This window comes from Bidens hawaiensis, unplaced genomic scaffold (genome assembly GCF_021521415.1).
Source record: "Bidens hawaiensis isolate Kalapana, Puna unplaced genomic scaffold, B.hawaiensis_p1.1 tig00045993_1, whole genome shotgun sequence".
Lineage (NCBI taxonomy): Eukaryota > Viridiplantae > Streptophyta > Magnoliopsida > Asterales > Asteraceae > Bidens > Bidens hawaiensis.
Window position 1 is genome coordinate 17049 of NW_027498185.1, and position 22318 is coordinate 39366.

The window sequence follows — 22318 nt, forward strand, 5'->3', positions numbered from 1 at the left end:
ACGTCCTCGGTCCTTGTATGAATCCCATCACTCAGTGTGACTGGGAATGTTATGATCCCCTTAGGGTGCATAACTTCATACCGAACCCGGAAACTGGGGCATGCACAGGTTTCAACTTCGCTTTATCTTCATCGTCCAGTTGTTCCAAACATTGTTCATACATTATGTCGGATGTACTTCCCGTATCGAACATGACATACTGAGAACGGTAATGACCGAATAGAGCTGTGACGATTAGAGGTTGCTTCATGCATGGGCCTCCCTTCACTCTTGGAAAAATTGCAGATTCACTTTTCCATTCACCCTCATCCGCCTCCATCCGCTTGAACTTCCGAGTAGGTCGTCCCTGAATCATGTGAACATTCAGGTCTTTGATCTGCTTTCGTGAAGGACCTTTGTCTGTGGGAGTCGCATTCTTCCGTGGGCCTTGCCGCACGTTTTTATCAAATGGTCAAGCTTTCCGGACTTTATGGCGGATTCGATTTCGATTTTTAAGCCTATGCACTCGTTTGTGTCATGCCCAATGTCTTCCTGGAACATGCAGTGCTTGTTTGGATTCAGGTTCACTCGCTTTATCAGCGGTTGAGGCTTCCTAAATTCGATGTTCTCCGTTGTTAAAATTCCGGACGGAGTTTTCTTCACGGGGTTCCAATGCTGTTGGTTAGACTTGCCCGCTTTCCTATCTTTTTGTTTCTGCCCAATCAATGATCTGGCATCAAACTACTTGGAAGAGCTTTCTGTGTGTTGAATCCTTGACCAGATTGAACCCCTCTCTTCCTTTTTCGATTGAGTGTTCCGAGGTTCGGCTATTGTGTGTTGCTTCGGTGCTTCCCGCCCCAACAAATTTTCTGTGGCTGCAGAGACCTTGGCCGCGAACGTGATTCCGTCCCAAGTTTGAGGCATGCATTCCCGGCCTGTCAAACATCTAACCATCTCTGGGCTCTTTGCGTTTACTCGGAATGCTCCCCTCAGCATATCCTTACTAATTCCACCAATATTTAAGCTCTCGTTGTTGAATCTGGTGATAAAGCTCTCCAGTGATTCGTTGTCTAAGCGGATGACACTCAGAATCTCTGAAGGGTCACGAGTATGCTTATGCTGCTGACTAAAATGCTATGAGAATTTCACCACTAGGTCGTCCCAGCTTTTAATTTGACCGTCTGGTAACTTCTCAAACCACTCTCTGGCTACTCCTGTTAGTGTCAATGCGAACATGTAACACCAATAAGGCAGCGTCCATCCGCTCAATCCGCCCACCGCTGTGAAGTTCAGTAAATGATCGCTTGGATCAGTCATCCCATTGTACTTACCCAAATTGCTTGGAATTTTGATATTTGTTGGGAAGGGAGCGGTGGTTATTCGCGGAATGAACTTTGACTTTTCTGCGAACGCGGAGGGACGGCATGGCTTGGTGAAATCCTCTTCCGCATCGCTAAAATATTCAGCATGCTTTACTTGTGGCTTGGGACGGCTAGAAGTTTCCCTACCATAGTCCCAACTGCCGTTACTTGCGAAACCCTCTTCTTGCTGAAACACCTCTTTCTGTCGAGTGTCCCGTGGGGTTCTGTGAGATGGGGCACGCTAAGTATGGTGACTTCTTTCGCGGCTTTTTGTAAGTGATCGACCAGCTGATCGAGAGTTATCTTCCAACTCTAGATCCTGAGTGTGTCAGACTGCTGGTGGTGGTGATGGAGATGGCGAGTCATATGTCAGTGTTCTGGCTTGTACCTGATCTCGTCTTATTCTTTGCTCATACTCATCTTTCAACCATTGTTTCTCTTGTTAGTACCACCACTCTTCAGGGGTGAGGATGTTTTTTCCAGATCTGGTCGGAAAAACTCTCGTTTCATCCCCGTCAAATCAGGGAAATTCTCCAGCTCCGTCTTCCAGAGCCGGAGTATGAGTGGTCCGTTGAATCTCAGTGACCTTGTGCCTCGGGAACTCTCCGGCCCTGTCTTCCAAGACCAGAGTTCGGGTGTTCCAGCTGTTGGGTTTTAACAAGATTATCAAAGTCATAAAACTCCGATTTTATGAAAAACGCAGCGGATAAAAGATTTAAATCTTGTTAGTTTATTGTGTATAAAACCGATTTTACACATGCAAAACCCAAGCCCGGATCCAAATACGAAATACATACTATCAAACACATGCATGTCACTATAAGTCCATGCATGTCAAGACTACCTTTCAAGATGACAAATCCAGGTGAAGGAGAGGATGGTAAGAAGGCAAGAACTTCAATAGGAAGGTCCTCAAGCTTGCATACCCCAAGCCTCCGACAATACACCTTGATTAGCTAGGATTTCACACTTTAAAGCACCTCCATCTTGTTCCTTGTTCTTTGGCCGAATTCAAAGAGAGGAAGAGAGGAGAGTGTTTTTGATGTCTTGTGTAATAGTCTCACGTGTTGTGAGAGAGAGTTGGGAGAGTTATGAAAGGCACCACCCAAGGCATCCAATCACAACTCTTGCATGCACCCACTAACTTGGTTATAATAATAAAATAAGACAAGGGTGAGAGAAAGGGGGCGGGGCGGCCCCGCTTCTTACCTTTCTTATTATTATTATTTTTCATAACTTTCCATATATATATATATATATATATATATATATATATATATATAACTTACATTGTGTTATATTACCTCCATTGTGCAATATAACTTACATTGTGTTATATATAACTTGTATTGTGTCATATATCTTGCATTGTGTCATGCACAACAATATTATGCTATACACAATGCTTTGTGTTATACATACTTATATTGTGTCATACACAATGCTTTGTGTTATTCACACTTATGTTGTGTCATACACATCAATAACACATTATAGGTAACATGCTTAACATATTGTTACTTAACGATTTTAAATAACAATATGGAATGCTCTTCTCAAAGCATAAATCATCCATATGATTTATTTATTTCACAAGTACATTTTATTTAGAAACCCCTTTCCAAATAACTCAAGTGTTAATATTTATTTGTTATGATCATATCATATATAAATAAATATTGTTAGTGTTACCGACTTTGATCATGACGAACTAGCCACATCAATAATAATATGTGTCTTGGGCATACTGAGTCCAACAATCTCCCACTTGCACAAGATACATAGAAGATTGATGCAAGTAGCAAATACCGCCTAACTACGGTTTACTACCCCTAATACGCATGATGAAATGCCATTCATTAACATCATCCCCTTCAAGTCCCTTACTTGAATTTATTTAGGTGAATCTTGTTGGGTTTTATACAAGATTATCAAAGTTCAAGTTAACCATATTTAACTAGAAAACGCAACGGAAGCTTAGATTTTAAAACTTGTTATGAACATACCATTATGTTAAAACTAAAACCCAAAGCCAAGGATCAAAATTACAAGAACAAGATGCTCACAAAATGTAAATTGTACCTTCTTCTACCTTTAGAAGAACAAGTGGGTTGTTGAAGGGGATGGTGGATGAATGACAAGCCTCCAAAGAAGAAGACCTCAAGAGTATGATACCCCAAGCTATTTGTGACAACACCAAGTTGTTTTGCTAGGATTTATGAACACAAAACAAGCTCACCAAGCTCTCTTTTTTCTGCTGCTGCTGCCGTGAGTTTATTAGAGAGAAAGAGAGAGTGTTCTTGCTTGTTTTACACTTGAAATTCAAAAGGGACAAGACACACATGCATGTGAGTTGAATGGAGGATCAAAAAGAGAGCCCTTGTTAATATGCAAAGAGCATCTAAATTTTGATTGGGTAAAACCACCACCCCCACATGGGTGGCCGGTTTTGTTTGTTTTTCTTTTTTTTTTTTTTTTTTGTATTTTGTTTTAACCATTTAAAACATCTCCATTCATTTTATAAAACTCATTTTTATAAAATGTACATACATTTATATAATTATTTAACCAATTAAATAATTAATTTATATAAACAAATTATCCAGATAATTTATTTAAATCCTCAAGTGTGTTTGTTTAGAAAACCAATTTTCTAAACACGTAGTGTTCGGTATTCGTTTAATTGATCAAATCATTAAAAGAATACATTTGGTGTTGTCTAGCTTGTTATTGGGTATGACCCGACTTGGATCAAACACAGTTAGCCACATTAATATAAATATGTGTCTCGGGCATACGTAATTCCAACAATCTCCCACTTGCACGAGATACATAGAAAATTAATGCAAGTGGTGAATACCGCCTAACAACAGTTCACCACCCCTAATGTGTTTGACGAAGTGCCATTCAATAACATCATTCCTTCAAGTCCCTTACTTGATATGATTTAGGTGAATCTATCATTATATCCCTTTGTTACTAGATGTCATGTTGGATCTAAGAGACATAGGCGATCATTCTCTTTACAATTCAACTTTATCAGGCCTTAGACATCTAAACTCTCAACACATAAGAGGAACAAATTCCATCTTGACTGTATACGCCTCTCACTATCACTTTATACTCCACCTGAGCTCATCCTTATGTACCATCTTTTACGAATAGCGAAGGGGAGAGTCAAAGTGTAATACTTGGTGAAAATCAAGACCCAGTATACATCTCAGGTCTAAGGATAATATGAAATTCTCCTTTACTCAAAATTACTAATGATCAGGTCCATTGACTCCATGTAGTAATATTTAGAGCGGGTCAGTCCAATATTCGTATCCCACAAATATCTATGAACCTTGGCAGCAAACCTATGCTCCATATTCATTCCTTATGAATATCCACCAATCCTAGTTCATAATAGTCTTGCTTCATATTTGTTCCCGCAAATGTGATCGACTACGGACTTTTAGAATAAGATAACTTATTCATGGATTAAACATGCAAAATTAGAATTTAACTCAAGATTCCATAATCATATAAAAGAGTTAAATTACAAAAGTCTTTTAAACGTAAATACAAAATAGATCAAATCCAATTACTAGAATATCGAAGTCCTAAGCCACTCGCATGACGCTCATGTTTCGGTCTTTCTAGGAGCTTCGTGAATGGATCCGCAAGATTTTGATCAGTTCCAACTTTGCGAATACATATCTTTCCTTTTTCAACTTCATCCCTTATGTAGTTGAATCTCCGCTCTATGTGCCTTGTCTTTTGGTGCGAACGAGGTTCCTTGATTTGAGCAATCGCACCCTCGTTGTCACAAAAGATTTCTAGGGGGTCTTGAATGGTAGGGACCACCCCTAGATCAGAAATAAATTTCTTCAACCATGCAGCTTCCTGAGCTGCCAATGAAGCGGCGATGTATTCTGATTCTGTAGTGGACAATGCTACCACTTCCTGTTTTGAGCTCTTCCAAGAGACAGCTCCTCCATTAAGAGTGAACACATACCCAGATTGTGATCGAGAATCATCTCGATCAGTTTGGAAGCTCGCATCCGTGTAACCTTTTATAGCGAGTTCCTCTTCACCAGATCCATATATCAGAAACATATCCTTAGTTCTCCTAAGGTATTTCAATATGTTCTTAACAGCCATCCAATGACTGTTTCCTGGATTCTGTTGGTATCTGCTTGTCATGCTCAAAGCGCATGACACATCCGGTCTAGTACATATCATCGCATACATAATGGATCCTATAGCAGAAGCATATGGGATTTGTTTCATCATCTCTTGCTCATCCTTTGAGCTTGGACATTGAGCTAAACTCAATATGGTCCCTCTTTGAATAGGTACAAAACCTTTCTTGGAGTTTTCCATCTTGAACCTTTTCAAGATCTTATCAATGTATGTACTTTGGTTCAAACCTATCAAGCGCCTTGACCTATCCCTATAGATCTTTATTCCCAAAATATAGGCAGCTTCACCAAGATCCTTGATGGAAAATCTACTTCCAAGCCAAGCCTTAACGCTTTCCATGGTTGGAATGTCATTTCCAAATAGTAGAATGTCATCGACATACAATACTAAGAAGGTAATTATACTCCCACTAGCTTTCTTATACACACAAGCCTCATCAGCATTCTTGATGAATCCAAAAATTTTGATTTCTTCATCAAAACGATGATTCCAAGTTCTAGATGCTTGTTTCAATCCATAGATTGATTTCTTTAACTTGCATACTTTATTAGGATGTTTCGGATCGACAAAACCTTCAGGCTGAACCATATAGACATCTTCCTCAAGATATCCATTTAGGAAAGCGGTCTTGACATCCATTTGCCAAATTTCATAATCATAATGTGCAGCTATGGCAAATAATATCCTAATAGACTTTAGCATTGCCACAGGCGAAAAAGTTTCATCATAATCAACCCCTTGAGTTTGAGTGAAACCCTTAGCTACAAGTCTTGCTTTATAAGTATCCAAGTTTCCATGCATATCAGTTTTTCTTTTGAAAACCCACTTACTTCCAACAGCTTTGGAATTGAGTGGTGGTTCAACCAATTCCCAAACTTGGTTGTCATACATGGATTGCATCTCAACGTTCATGGCTTCAAGCCATTTGTCACAATCATTCTTGGACATTGCATCACGGTATGTGGTTGGTTCATCCGAATCTACCACGTAGCAACCTTCTACAAAAAATCCATATCTTTCAGGTGGATTGCTAACTCTACCAGATCTGCGAACGTTTTGTGTGTTTTGATCAACCACTTGATCACTTTCAACAACCTCTTGTTGAGTGCTAGTATCAACCAATTGTGTATCATCTTGTGATTCTTGATCCTCATCAAATTTCACTGTTCTACTATTAGTTCCTTCCTCAAGGAACTTAGTTTCCAAGAACTTACCCTTTCGAGCAATAATAACATTTTGCTCACTAGGGTCGTAAAAGTAATATCCTATATCATCTTTAGGATAACCTATAAAGATACATTTAGTGGATCGGACTTCTAATTTGTTTGGGGTGTATTGCTTTACATAAGCTTCACAACCCCAAACTCTTAAGAATGATAGCGATGGAGCCTTTCCATGCCATATTTCAAAAGGTGTCTTCTCCACTTTCTTGGTTGGAGCCATATTCAATATGCGAACAGCGGAAAGTAAAGCATAGCCCCAAAATGATAGAGGTAAAGTGCTTCTAGCCATCATCGATCGAACCATATCTAATAGGGTACGATTTCTCCTTTCAGACACACCATTATGTTGTGGTGTTCCAGGTGGAGTAAGTTGTGAAATAATTCCACAACTCTTAAGATGATCTTGAAAAACACCACTTAGGTATTCACCTCCTCTATCACTACGAAGTACTTTGATTGTGGTCTTGAGTTGTCTTTCTACTTCAGTTTTGAAGTCTTTGAACATTTCAAAAGCTTCATCTTTGTGTTTCATTAAGTACACATAACCATATCGACTATAATCGTCAATAAAGGTAATGAAGTATCTTTCACCATTCCTAGTCATTGGTCTAAAAGGACCACATACATCCGAATGTATGATACCCAATAATTCTTTTGACCTTTCAAAAGTTTTATTAAAGGGTTGCTTTGTCATTTTGCCTTGTAAACAAGATTCACATACATCAAATGAGTCATACTCATTTGTTTCTAGAATACCACTCTTGCGAAGAGTTTGCATGCGATTCTTGTTTATATGTCCAAGGCGACAATGCCAAAGATAGGAATCACCCAAGTCCTTCTTGAGTTTCTTGGTGTTGACATTGTACATTGAACTACTATGTGACGCACCAATTTGATCTATTTCATATATACCATTTATGGGTATAGCTTTAAAATAAAATATGCCATTCATCAAAACATGAATATCATAATCAATAAACTTAAGATCAAAGCCACATTGTTTTAAAAGAGACACGGAAATAATGTTTCTCCTTAACTTAGGAGCATACAAAACATTCTTCAAAATTACTTCCAAACCACTTGGAAGCTTTAACAAGTAGTCTCCTTGGGCTTGGACTTCAACTCTTGCTCCATTGCCCATAAAGAGACTAATGTCCCCTTTGTTGAGTTGTTTACTTCTTTTGAACCCCTGCAACAAATTGCAAATGTGAGTTCCACATCCGGTATCAAGTACCCATGTATTTGAAGAAATAACATTTAGTTCAATATGTATAGTAAAGATAATACCTGAGGTATGCCCCGCATCCCTCTTATCTTTTAACGCATTGAGATAGGTCGGACAATTCCTTTTCCAATGACCTATCTCTCCACACTCAAAGCATGGATCTTGCGCCGCAACCTTTTGCTTCTTTTCCTTCGGTTTGATGGGCGTGATGGCTTTCCTCTTTCCCTTTCCTTGGACGTGGCCCTTGCCCTTAGCAACACTTGCTTTGGGGTTGGAGTTATGTCCCCTTTTTCCTTCATTGATTGTTAGAACGGGTAAAACCCTTTTACCCATTCCCGCTTCGGCCGTTCTTAGCATTGCGTGAAGCTCACCAATGCTTTTGTCCCACCCATTCATGTTATAATTCATGACAAAGGTTTCAAACCTTTTGGTCAAAGAGTTGAGGATCAAATCCGTAGCCAACTCATTAGACACGGGACAATTCAACCTACGAAGCTTTTCGATGTAGCTTTTCATCTTTAGGACATAAGATGAGACGCTTTGGGTTTCCTCCATACGACATGCATGAAACGCTCGAACCGTTTCGAAACGTTCCGCTCTAGCTTGTTGAAGGAACATTTCCTTCAATTGAGTTATCATGTCGTATGCCCCATGATGCTCGAAATCCTTTTGGATTTCGGGAATCATAGTCCCTAACATGAGGCAAGAGGCTTGCACCGAATCTTTGGTGTACTTGACCCAATTGTTATACGCCTCCTCATCTTCCACGTTAGGCTCGTCGGGAATGGGATCGTCTAAGACATATGATATCTCTTCTTGTTTGAGAACTATTCTCAAGTTGCGATACCAATCCATAAAGTTATTATGGTTTAGACGATCCTTTTCAAGGATGGTTCTTAAGGATAGGTTACGGGTGTTATGGGTAGAGGTGTTTGCATTGTTAGCGGCCATCTACAAAATTTAACAAAGTTTTATTTTAGTATTATAAACAATTTAATTATTAATACCCTTTTATTCCAAATTTTAAAATAATAATTAAATTCTAGAATCCAATGATAAATCAAATTTCGGTTAGGTGACCTTTATCCCGTTATTTGATTTAACAAGGTAGTCAATCTTGACAATTGCAACCCTTTGCAACTTCTAGAGGTATGGGACCATTCGAAATCCTTATTTCGTGTTGGCATGTTTATCCCATCAACACCATTGGATCCCATGCTTAGGTGACCTTTATCACATGGTTTCCAATTCAAGTCGTCCTACTTGTATAAACATGTAAGATTAACATACAAGTGGTTAGGTGACCTTTATCCCACAAATATGTTAATATTACCCTAAGTATATTAGTTTGCTCAAAATGGTTAGGTGACCTTTATCCCATTAAAAGTTCCCTAATACGTTAAGTGTCATACAAAAGGATGGTGTTAGACTTGTTTCTTTGGTAATTATGAAAAAAGGGATTTTAAATTTTTCAAATATTCTAGTTGAAAAACATTATGCCATATCCTAACATGCATTTAGAAATATGGCGATTTTGAAAACCAATTTTCAAGGTTCTAGTTATAATAAAACCAATTTTATTATAGGTGAGTGATCGCTTAGTTTTAATAAACCCATTTAATTAAACTAATTGACGCGATATTACCAAATATATATTAGAACCCGTTTTATGCTTGTTGTCGTTCCTATGTGACGGTTTGGATATCCTAATATCTATCAACCACACATTACATTAAGTAAAACAAACAACCAAGCATACACATGCAAAATATAGTCATAACCGAAAACCGCTAAATTTGACCATACTTGTTAGCCGAAACAAGTATAGGTCATAAGTCACACCTAAGGGACAAAACATGACACAAGGATGGAATGTTGACTCCCACTTGATCTTGCATCCAAATGCTTCAAGTATCCTTTCCAAGTTGTTGTGTTCTTGTTGGGCTTGTTAATGGGCTCCAAACTTCCAAAAGTCTTCTTGGGCCCAAGAGTGAAATTTATGGGCCTAATGGGCTTGAATCCCATGATGGGCCGGTGAGGCCCAACAAGCCCAAAATTTCGGTCCAAGGCCCAAATCCACCAATTCTTGCATCTTCAATTTTTACAAAATGTATCCTAATACATATTTTTCTAAAAAAAAGGAAAATGCAACTAATCTATTTATTACATACCAATTTATGAATAAATAAATTACACAAGCCTAAGATTATGAATTATTACAACCATATTGAATAATAAACATAATCAACATACACAAACAACAATCAACACATCCAAGGTCTAGGTTTCGGTTATGACACATCCAAACATACCAAATGTTCTAAGCATGCAACCTAAGCAACCAATGCCCAAAATATCACAAAGACAAAAGGTGCCCCCCCCCAAGAGGCTACGGCCACCCCCCCCCCCCAAAATTTACAATTTTGATATTTCAACATCCAAATGTTAAATGGTTTCCTAAGATCTTTCCATGCATGTCAAGATCTTACAAAACCATGAGGGGTAAAATCCACCAAATTTTCGGACCCCTTTTTCACCCATGAAAAAACCCGAAATTTATGAATACAAAAGAAGCATAAGTCCTTGTAACCGGCTCTTGATGCCATTGTTGGGTTTTATACAAGATTATCAAAGTTCAAGTTAACCATATTTAACTAGAAAACGCAACGGAAGCTTAGATTTTAAAACTTGTTATGAACATACCATTATGTTAAAACTAAAACCCAAAGCCAAGGATCAAAATTACAAGAACAAGATGCTCACAAAATGTAAATTGTACCTTCTTCTACCTTTAGAAGAACAAGTGGGTTGTTGAAGGGGATGGTGGATGAATGACAAGCCTCCAAAGAAGAAGACCTCAAGAGTATGATACCCCAAGCTATTTGTGACAACACCAAGTTGTTTTGCTAGGATTTATGAACACAAAACAAGCTCACCAAGCTCTCTTTTTTCTGCTGCTGCTGCCGTGAGTTTATTAGAGAGGAAGAGAGAGATTTTTGAAGCTTGAATACACTTAAAAGGATTCAAAAACAAGACACAAATGCATGTGTTGTGAATGGAGGTTTATCAAGTGGTCAACTTAAGAAGACAAGGCTTTTGATTGGACCAAAAACCTCCACCCACATGGGGTGGACGGTTATTATTATTATTATTATTATTTTTTTTTGTTTTGTTTTAACCATTAAAACATCTCCATTCATTTTATAAAACTCATTTTTATAAAATGTACATACATTTATATAATTATTTAACCAATTAAATAATTAATTTATATAAACAAATTATCTAGATAATTTATTTAAATCCTCAAGTGTGTTTGTTTAGAAAACCAATTTTCTAAATACTTAGTGTTCGGTATTCGTTTAAATGATCAAATCATTAAAAGAATACATTTGGTGTTGTCTAGCTTGTTATTGGGTATGACCCGACTTGGATCAAACACAGTTAGCCACATTAATATAAGCATGTGTCTCGGGCATACGTATTTCAACACAAAAAACTATAAACAAAAGACCAACCCCTCCACCGAACGTAGAGGAGCCGCCACAACAAAACAGTTAAGAATTTATTAGACAAAAACCAAACCAGCAAGTTGCTAGTTTAGCAGAAGTACAATGCCAAACCAAAACAACAAAACAACCACCCTAACCCTACTCAGCTTCACCATAAAACACTACATCAAAGGAAATGTCTTTGGCTGGAAAAACAATACTATACAGTTGTTTGACCAAGATGGTAGAATCTGTTTGTGTTGAGTGTTTGGGTATTGGCAAATACCTACTACCAGCTCAAATTATTAGTTACAGTAACTACTACACTTATAGAGGTAGGATACCAAAAATACCCAAATACCCTTAAGTATTACCCGCGGGTCGGTGGGAAGCTTCCTACGGTACACCCGTGGGACATTTGGATCACCCGCATAATTGTATAAGATAAGAACATCCTTGTATCATGCGCGGAAGCATCTAGGCACCCTTAGACGTCATCCGTATGGTGACGCATTCACCCGCCAAAAAGGACCAGGAGGCAATGCCATCAGGACAGCTGTAATTAACCAATTACCTTCTAGAAGAACTACCACGATTGTTACTTGGAGAATACGCGACTCATTAACCTATGAATAAAGGACACCTGGCCAGGTTGTTATAACCGTGCACATGGCCAGGGATTAACCCGTCCAATCATAGATCAACACGTGTCCAGGTTGTTATGCCCATGCACATGCAACGTATAGCTCAACCTATCATATGAAGTCACATGTCTAGACAGTTACGGGAGCATCTTCTAGAAAGGGATAGCTGGCCCAATCATATTCCCTCATCCTTCGGCTATTAATACCCTCTCAATCTCCATGAGGTATTCATTCACTCCCCACTATCTACTCTCAATATTCAAGTACTTTCTCTACATCAGAACTGTACTTATTCTCACGCCGGAGGGTGGTTACGGGAAGACCCCCCTCTTGTCCTTCCCGTAACGAGCTCACAGTGTCTGTTTTGCAGGTTCCAGTCACTGGACTTTGGGGAATTGAGCTCGTATCGTATTGGTTGTTATACGTATCCTACCCCGTGGACTAATTGGATCTAGGACCCGTCAAGGGGATTAGATCTGTGTTTCTTCATTGGCGCCATCCGTGCTTTTGTTAGAAGAACGACAATACTTTGGTTTTTGGTTCGTACGATATGAGTCAGTTTCCTGAAGGGCCGGCAGGAACTCCTGCACCTATTTCATGTATCACTGATACGGAAGCACCTGAAGGTTTCGCTTCAAGTGTTTTTGCATGTGTCACGGCTCCCGTTTCACGAACTGCTAATGTAACACCTGAAGGTTTTACCTTAGAGCGTGTTGCAGCACCAGCTGGTCCTACTCCTACTGATTTAGGACGTGTCACGGCACCAGAAGGTTCTAATCTGGGAGATTTAGGACGAATTATGAGAGAAACTCGCCAGACTCGTTCAGAATTGGGTCCGGAAAAGGATTCTGGTGATTCTGAACCAGTGAGAACTCACCGTCATAATTCCAGATCTAGGGGACTCTTATCTCCGGATGAGTGGCTCCATATTCAACAAGAAAGTGTTGCAGCTGAGTACGAGCGTAGAGTGCATGAAGAGAGACTCTATGCCCGTACTCTGACGTATGATGAATCTCCCATGAGGTCTCTATCTCCTCCTCCAACAACGAGGAGGAGCCAGATCCGTCAAAGTGTTCAGACGAATAGAGATCCGGTGGAGGTTTGGGAATTGCGGGAACGTCCTCGCAGGGTTTTGCATGTACATGCTTATGTAGAGGAATACGAAAGTCATGACTCGACGTATCACCCAGGGGACATTAGTTATTACAGTGGTGATAGAAGACTCCACCTACGAGGAGGAGCGAGCTAACCGCGACCAGTTGTTCGCCATGCGGAGTATCATAGTGATGTCGAGCAGGACTTTTCCAAACCTTATCGCCCAGCAGCCTTTGCTGAGAAGTCAAAGTTCATTTCACGCATTGCGACAGCTCCGTTTCCAGCAAACGCAAAAAATTCCAACATCTGTTGGGAAGTACGAAGGGATGATAGATCCCAGTTATCACTTATTGAATTTCGTGGCAGTAGGAGGAGTCAGTGGTTGACTCTTCCCTACTGGTGTCACATGTTCGCACTAACATTCACTGGGCTGCGCGAGAATGGTTTGAGAAATTATCTGATGGACATATTAGAAACTGGGATGACTTTGTGGCTAAGTTTTCCCAACATTTTAGTCAGCAAAAGAAAGATACTCGTGACCTTTCAGAAATATTGGATGTGGTAAGGAGAAACAATGAGTCCATTGAAGACTTCATTACCCATTTTAACAATGAAAGCCTTAACATCAGTGGGGTCAGCGAAGATATGCTGAGAGCAGCGTTCCGCAAAAATGTGAAATGTGATGATTTGATTCGCACTTTGACGGGAAGAGATGGAATGCCCAAAACTTGGGATGAGATCATGACGGCGGCTAAATTGTACGCAAGAACTGAGAAAACTTTGAGTTCTAGTAACCAAAAGCAATTGCCGAAGGTCGAATTTCAAACTCAGAGGCCGAATAAGCAGGCCAAGGGAACAACTTGGTCGAGGCTTCAGCCGACTGCGGAACCATCGAAACAATTCGATGCCAGGTCCCTGATTGGCAACAAGAACAAGCAGAATTCTTCAGCCCAGTCTTCCAACAGTTGGAATCCGCTATCAAAAACTCCTTCACAAATTCTCACCACTGAGAATGAAAATTTCAGGAAACCCCAACCATTAACAAGGAGATCGTTCCTTGATACCAAGAAGCACTGCTCATTTCACAATGACATCGGACACAACACGAATGAGTGTGTGGCCTTGAAAAATAAGATTGAAGCAGTTGCGAAGTCTGGCAAACTCAAACATTTGGTCAAAGGCACAAAACCAGGGACTGGTAAACCTCTCGCGCGAGACAACTAGGGCCCGTTCAAAAAACAGGTTAAAGATTTGAACGTCCACATGATTCAAGGTGGCATAGGGTTGGAGGAAAAAGGAGAGAGTTCCTAGACGAGGAATGGAAAAACGAACCTGTGATTTTTCCCCGAGTTAAGGGTGGATCGTGCAATAAAAATCCTTTGATAATTACTGCCCTCTTTGGTCATTACCGATCGCAGTATGTTTTCTTTGACACTGGTAGTACATCTGACATTATGTACGAGCAGTGCTTTGAACAGCTAGACGAAGAGGACAAGGAGAGGTTAAAACCAATCCATGCTCATGTCTCAGGATTTGGAGGGGAAGTGATGCACCCGCGTGGGGTGATATTTTTCCCGGTCACTCTCAGTGACGAGATACATTCAAGAATGGAGGATGTTGAGTTTTTGGTTTTACCAGCAACATTGAAGCATGACATCATTTTGGGGCGGGAAGCAATCGGTGACTTCAATCTCACCCGTCCATAGCTCACGGTGCGGTAGGAGTTCCAAACCGCACCGGCGTAGAAATCATTCATGTCAATCGACATTGCTTCACAACGGAAAGTTCGAAGCACAGTAAAGTCCCAAAGCAAACTCAGAGGACCGAGCCGGAAAAATGGGTGTTGAACAAAAAATTCCCCGATCAGACAGTTGTAATTGGACCTGCTATCTCAGAGATAGTAAGAACTTTCTTAAAACAGTTGCTAACCAAGAGTATAGACATCTTCGCTTGGCAACCCGTGGACATGGCTGGTGTCTCGTGGAGTATTGCAGAACACAAGTTAAGGGTAAATCCACTAGTTACCCCAATTGTACAGAAAAGTGGAAGATGGGTCCGGAACAAACAAAGGCTATGAATGAACAAGTGCAAGATCTTCTTCGTGCTAGTATCATCCGTGAAATCAAGTATCAAACATGGGTAGCTAATCCGGTCATCGTTCCAAAGAGTAATGGAACATGGCGGATGAGTATAGACTTCAAATATTTGAACAAGGCATGTCCGAAAGACTGTTACCCATTGCTAGAAATTGATCTCAAAGTAGATGCCATGGCCCCGTTCAAGTTTAAATGCTTCCTTGATGCCTATAAAGGCTATCACCAAATCCGCATGGCTGCCGGGTGATGAGGATAAGACAGCGTTTCGCACTGACTAGGGGACTTTTTGCTATAGAATGATGCCCTTTGGATTGAAGAATGCGGGAGCCACATATCAGTGGCTAATGGATCAAGCTTTCAAGAATCAGATAAGTCGAAACCTGGAAGTCTACATGGATGACTTGGTGATAAAAAGCATTGAAGAAGATCAAATGTTGAGAGACATCAAAGAAACATTTGAAACCTTAAGAAGCATTAACATGAAGCTGAATCCAGCTAAATGTTCTTTTGGGATGGGAGAAGGAAAATTCCTTGGAGTAATAGTTACAGGTGCGGGTTTCAAGGCAAACCCTGATAAAGTCCAAGCATGTAACGATTCCGGCAAATTCAGGTATACCCTAGCCGGAATATACTATTTACATGTTATTCAATACTGAATATATGAATTATAATGTGCTTATACGAGTATATAAGATTCACAGTACGAATTATACTCGAATATACAGCTAGTCGTATCGAAATTACGATTAATCGACGAACGGTTATTGAAACCCGAACGAATCGGGGATTACATTATAGAAGAAATATATAATGTTTAGTGATGTTACGAAGTATTAAAGCTTCGGGATAAGTGGATTAAGGCACAGAAAAAGGATCTCGATTTAAAAGTACGTCGGTACGTTAAACGAAACCTTTAATACCAAGCCGAGCAAGAGACGATCGATCAAGCCGAAAAAGATGCACGATAATTAATGATATGATGTTTTAAGTTAATAAACATCATGGTTTAAGTTTTTAAAGTTTTTAAATCGGTTTTAGATAAATTTCTTTTTTTAAAGCCGAAAAACGACCGTTTTAAGCCGAATTAGACGTTTAACTGAAAAACGAACTGAACCAGATTATCCAAAACGTTATCCAGATCACGGAAATCCAAATGAGTGGACTAGATTGAACAAGTGGGTCCCACCCCACCATCCAACTAGTCCGATCGGACTCCATCACCACCAAAACATTCATTTTTTCTTTTTTACACAATCCCAACTCAACATCCTTCATTTCTCTCTAGTTCATAATCCAAAAACCGACAATTCTAGCAAGAATAACGAGGTAATGATCGTGTTATGTACGTGTTTATCTTTGTTTATTGAGTGTTCTTGCAAGAAAAGGAAGTTTCCAAGTGAAAAAGGGTGAAAACCCGAGATGGAAACCGATTCTTGCATGATCAAATGATGTATACAAGTTATACAAGGGATCTTGGTCCAAGAAAGGAGTTAAAGGAGTCAAAAACAAAATTTTACGGTTAAAATCTTTGTTTTAGTATCATAACCGTAACCATGAAAGAAATGGCTTGATCGTGAGTGTAACTTGCTTTGTATTGTGGTATGTTGTTTGTAGGCTCTGTATTTAGTGGTAGATAAGGCGGAAAGATGAGTTTGTAGCTTGTAGTGGCGGAAAACGAAAGGTATATTCGGTTTTTGTCGGTGTATGTGTTTTTGGACAGATTGTTGGTCGTTTAGAGTTAGGTCACGAAATTTTACAGAGGTGTTAAACACATGGAAATATGAGTTCTGTGAATTTTTGGTAATTTTTGAATGAAGGATGAATATTTGGTGAATTTAATGCTCGGTTTTGGCCAAAACTGGTGAAAAATAGTTAAATATCATGAAAAATTCTGGAAAATTTTGGATAAGCTTTTCATATCATGTATAAGTCACACACAAAATTTGAGGTCCGTTGGAGAAGTCTAAGTAGGATTTTCGGTTAAACGAGTTCTAGGGATTTCTAGCTCGGTTTTAGTAAAAATGGCATTTAAAAAGAGATTTTGGTTTTGGAAAAATTACAGGGGACTATGTGGATGGCAGGGGACATCCAGGAGAAATTTGGGATTTTTCTAAGATCGTTTGGTATTTACGACATATTTAGTGTTTAAATGGTGTTTAAAAATAGATAAGTAAATGTTAAATATAAGAATTAATTCTGGAAATAATTTTATAAAATTCCCCACTGTTAAAAAGTGATTTGTGCAAAATTTTAAGATCCGAGAGTAAACGGATAATTATTTGTGTTAATTATCAAACTTTTAAAGTAAAACGCGTAAACCGGTGGAGTTCGCTTAAGCGAGCTGACTGGTGTACAAAAACCCTAAAAATGAACTATTTTCATATAAATGAGCTAAACAAGTAAAAATAAATCATCCGAAAATAATTCGGATGATTTGAGTAATTTTAATCTATTTTAACAGTTTCCGGTACGCCAAAGACGGAAACGGGTCCCGCGGCCAATCGGGAAGTCTAAACCGAGCTATAATTTCACATCTTTAATTAAATTATCAGTCAACCACTATTTACGGGTCGTGTGTGACCAAACTCATTTTTGAAACATAAAAACGGATAACAGTGCTAGGCACGCAAAACGAGAAAAACGACTAATAGTAGTTGTGACCTTGGAACTCTAAACGACATCACAACCTGAGTCCGGAGAAGTATTTCTGGGTTAACATTGCCCCCGAAACAGGTACAGTACTGGGTTAACAGAGTCCCCAGATGTACCGACTGATAAGGTTAAAGATTATATAAACAATGATTGTATAATAACGATCGTAGGGATCATATTACAGATTGGACGTGTTAATTGATAATGATTGTTGTTACCTGCTTGCATGTGCTAAGGTGAGTTTTCACGAGCCCCTTTTACTGAACTGTTTTAAATATTTTCCCGGGGCGGAAAGCATGTTTTTATCAAAGTGTTTAAGTACATGCTGATCGCATGGAAATGAATGAATTTATATAATGTTCAATGTACGGGAATCGTACGGTAATGTATTGAAATGGTAATTGTTTGAGTTGTTAATATTGTAAGGTCCCGCAACAGTTTCTGGGGTAACAGAGTTCCCAGAGGTTATTGGAAGTATGTTTCTGGGGTAACAGAGTTCCCAGAGGTTATTAAATGTGTTTCTGGGGTAACAGAGTTCCCAGAGGTTATTGGAAGTATGTTTCTGGGGTAACAGAGTTCCCAGAGGTTATTAAATGTGTTTCTGGGGTAACAGAGTTCCCAGAGGTTATTGGAAGTGTGTTTCTGGGGTAACAGAGTTCCCAAAGGTTATTGGAAGTATGTTTCTGGGGTAACAGAGTTCCCAGAGGTTATTGAATGTATTTATGGGTTGACAGTGACCCCAAATAATATTATGTTATGATATGGATTTATCATGGTTTACTAAAATTGTGAAACTCACCAACTATTCGTAGTTGACCCGTTTTTCTCACATGCTTTTCAGGTACAACTAAGATAAAGTGATTGATTACGTGCTAAGTGCTTGATGTGTGTAAGTTTTGCGTGCTGGACGTTAGGATACATTATAACAGATAGAATTATGAATCGTATTGTATGAAGTGTGAATCACCTAGACGATAATGAAAGACGAGATAATGTAATTTTGAAGTATATTAATGCATTCGGTTTTCTTTATAAACAATGTGGTTGATATCAGAGGTGTCTGTCGCATCCCGTTTACGTTTCCGCTGCGGTCACGGGGTGTTACAAAGCAGTAGCCCGCATGCCTTCTCCTTCTTCCCTCAAAGAGGTTCAGACACTTAACGGAGATTAGTTGCAATAAATCTATTCTTTTCAAATCATGCAACCAAATCTTACCCATTTGTCTCGACTTTGAGAAATTGCCTTAATAAGGCACAATTTAAATGGACCGCGGAAGCTGAACAAGCGTTCTTGGAGGTCAAAAAAAGCTTGATGGAATTACCCACGTTGACAGCACCTTATGCGGGAGAACCTTTGACGTTATACCTGTGGGCATCTGATATTGCCATCAGGGCTGTGCTACTGACGGATAGAAAGAATGTCCAAACGCCGATTTATTACATTAGTAGGACGTTGTCAGATCCAGAGACCTGGTACTCAATGTTAGAAAAACTTGTTCTAGCACTGGTCTATGCCGCCCGACGTCTCCGCATGTACTTTTAGGGATACCCCGTCAACGTATTAATTGGATACAAACTCAAAAACTTACCGAGTAAGCCAGAATTGTCTTGGCGATTGGCAAAGTAGGCCATCGAGTTGCGTGAACATGCGATAGAATAAAAACCCAGACCAACAATTAAAGGGCAGGTGTTAGCGGACTTCGTCACTGAAGTTCCGCAACACAAAGAAAAAGAATGTTTAATTGAGCAGCAACCCCAAGCACCTCCTGAACAGGGACAAATTTGGTCATTGTTCGCGGACGGAGCTTCAAGCAGCGAGGGATCTGGCGCAGGCCTCAGGCTAGTCAACCCCGAGGGGCATGAATTCACATACGCCATAAAGTTAGACTTTAAAAGTACTAACAACGAGGCAGAATATGAAGCCTTTCTGGCAGGCTTGCGAATAGCCAAGAAGCTTGGGTGAAGCATTTGGAAGCACAAGTAGATTCTATGCTGATTGCTGGACAGATTAATGGAACATATGAAGCAAAAAATGATGTCATGACTTCATACCTGTCACAGGAAAAGGACTTGATTCGTCAATTTTCCTCTTTCAACGTTATTCACATCAAAAGGAGTGAGAACAAGTCAGCGGATGCCCTTAGCAAGTTGGCTTCAACAAATTTTGAGAACTTTGCTAAGGATATTCGTGTTGAAGTCCTTGATCACCCGTCCATTCCACAAAATCAAGTCCTGGTAATTCAGACTGGCGTAGAATCCTGGATGACACCGATTATAGCTTATTTGTCGTCAGGAATTTTGCCAATTGAGAAGGCCGCGGCTCAAAAAATCAAACACAAGGCATTGAATTACCAAATGAATGATGGTGTTTTGTACCAGAGATCCTTCATGGGCCCACTGTTACGATGTGTAGATGCGGAAGATGCGAACTATCTGATAAGAGAAGTTCACGAGGGCATTTGTGGCCTACACGCGGGTCCAAGGATTGTTGTAGCAAAGATCATACTTCCGGGTACTATTGGCCAGGGATGCACTTAGACGCTGTGCAAGAAATCATGAAATGTGATTGTTGCCAGCGTCACGCTCCCAACACCCTACATCAAAGAATGAGTTGATACCGGTGACGTCCGCCCGGCCATTCCAGAAATGGGCTATCGACATTATGGGACCTTTCCCAGAAGCCCCTGGATGAGTCAAATTTTTGATAGTGGCCATTGATTACTTCACCAAATGGGTGGAAGCCAAACCAGTTGCATAAATCACGACATCGAGAGTTAAGATATTCCTTTGGGAATTCTTCATTTTCTGGTTTGGTCTTCCGCAGGAGCTGGTAAGTGACAATGGAACCCAGTTTGGGGACAGCGGATTACAAGAATGGCTGAAAGAACTTCAAGTCATTCAAAATTTTACGTCTGTAGCCCATCCGCAAGAAAATGGTCAGGTCGAAAGGACAATAGAACAATTAAGGAAGGGATCAAAGCGAGGTTAGGAACTAAACGAACAGGCTGGGCTTTCGCACCTAAAAGAATTCCAGTAATTCTGAGACACATTTTAATTTAACCTACGAAACTGAGGCCATGATCCCAGCTGAAATCGGGATTCCATCCGCAAGAGTTTTGATGATTAACGACAATGATAAAGAACTACGAATGAATCTTGACCTCCTTGAAGAAAGGAGGGAACTGGCATCGATATGCGAGCACAATTAAAAACGCTAGCTGCAGAAATATTATAACTCGCGGGTCCAAAAATGTACATTTGATGCGGGAGACTTTGTCTTCCGCAACAGTGAGGCTTCCGGCCAAGAACCTCCGGGCAAGTTGGCCCCAACTTGGAAGGCCCTTACAAGGTAAAACAAATTTTATCCAAGGGCGCTTACAAGTTAGAGAAGTTGGACGGGACTGAGGTCCCTAGAACTTGGAATGTGGCATAATTAAAAAAATGCTACATGTAGCAAGTATGTTTACTTTTCATTTTTGGCATGCGTGCCTAATAGACTAGTAGCAAACATGTAATGTCATCTTTTGTAGTTTCATTCGGCTTATGCCTAATTTATGAAAGTTTTGTTATTCCCACATTCTAGCCTCATGTAATATGTATTTCCACTAGTATGTAATCCTTTATTGACAACGAAGAAGATCTTATAAACACTTATATTATGAAGCATAAGACAAAGCGTACCAGACAAGACAAACTTCTTATTATTTATCAACAGGGATTACAAGAAGATGACAATTACAAACTTCTATAACTATGAAGCCCCGTCTTCATTCTCTGCGTTTTCGCCTTTCGCATCGTCTTGACTTTTTTCATTAATTGCGAGAAGGACCTTTAATTGATCGATGCCTTCTTCTTTGTTTGCAAGCTTCGATATGTGATCCTCAATAGAGAATTTTAAATTATCAAAAATCTTCTATTTATCAATAAGAGCTGTAGCAGTATCTTTACCGTGCAGGACGAATTCTCCAGGAAGTTTACCATCTTCTGCAAATTTAAATCCTTCTTGAAAACCCGTCCGACGGCCATCCAGAGAAGAAGCAACTAAAAGAGCGGAAAGACAATCCCCAATTTCATCGCCTTCTCGAATGTGGGCGATAACCTGTTAGAATAACAAATATGAACAATTGTTCGTAATATGGTTATGTGTTATCACGAGAGTTCACAAAGAGAGGAGAGATACCTTAGGGACCCCTTCCGCCAATAGCCATTTTTTATCCGCCTTGACCGAACAAGCTCCATCTTGTGCCCAACACATTCCAAGGCTTGCTCCTGATTTTTAGAAGCAAGGGTGGCAAGGCGTTCATCCTTGGCTGAAGATTCAGCCAATTGAGGCCTTATACTCACCCAACTGCCGCTGAAGAGCAG

At 39.8% G+C, this 22318-nt stretch overlaps 1 protein-coding gene across 1 annotated transcript; it reads left to right on the top strand.

Annotated features, from left to right (window-relative positions):
- The first annotated feature begins 19942 nt into the window (after positions 1–19942).
- Positions 19943–20491, top strand: LOC143596069 (uncharacterized). The gene has a single exon (XM_077074935.1). The coding sequence runs from the start codon at positions 19943–19945 to the stop codon at positions 20489–20491; it is 549 nt and encodes a 182-aa protein (XP_076931050.1).
- Positions 20492–22318: the final 1827 nt, after the last annotated feature.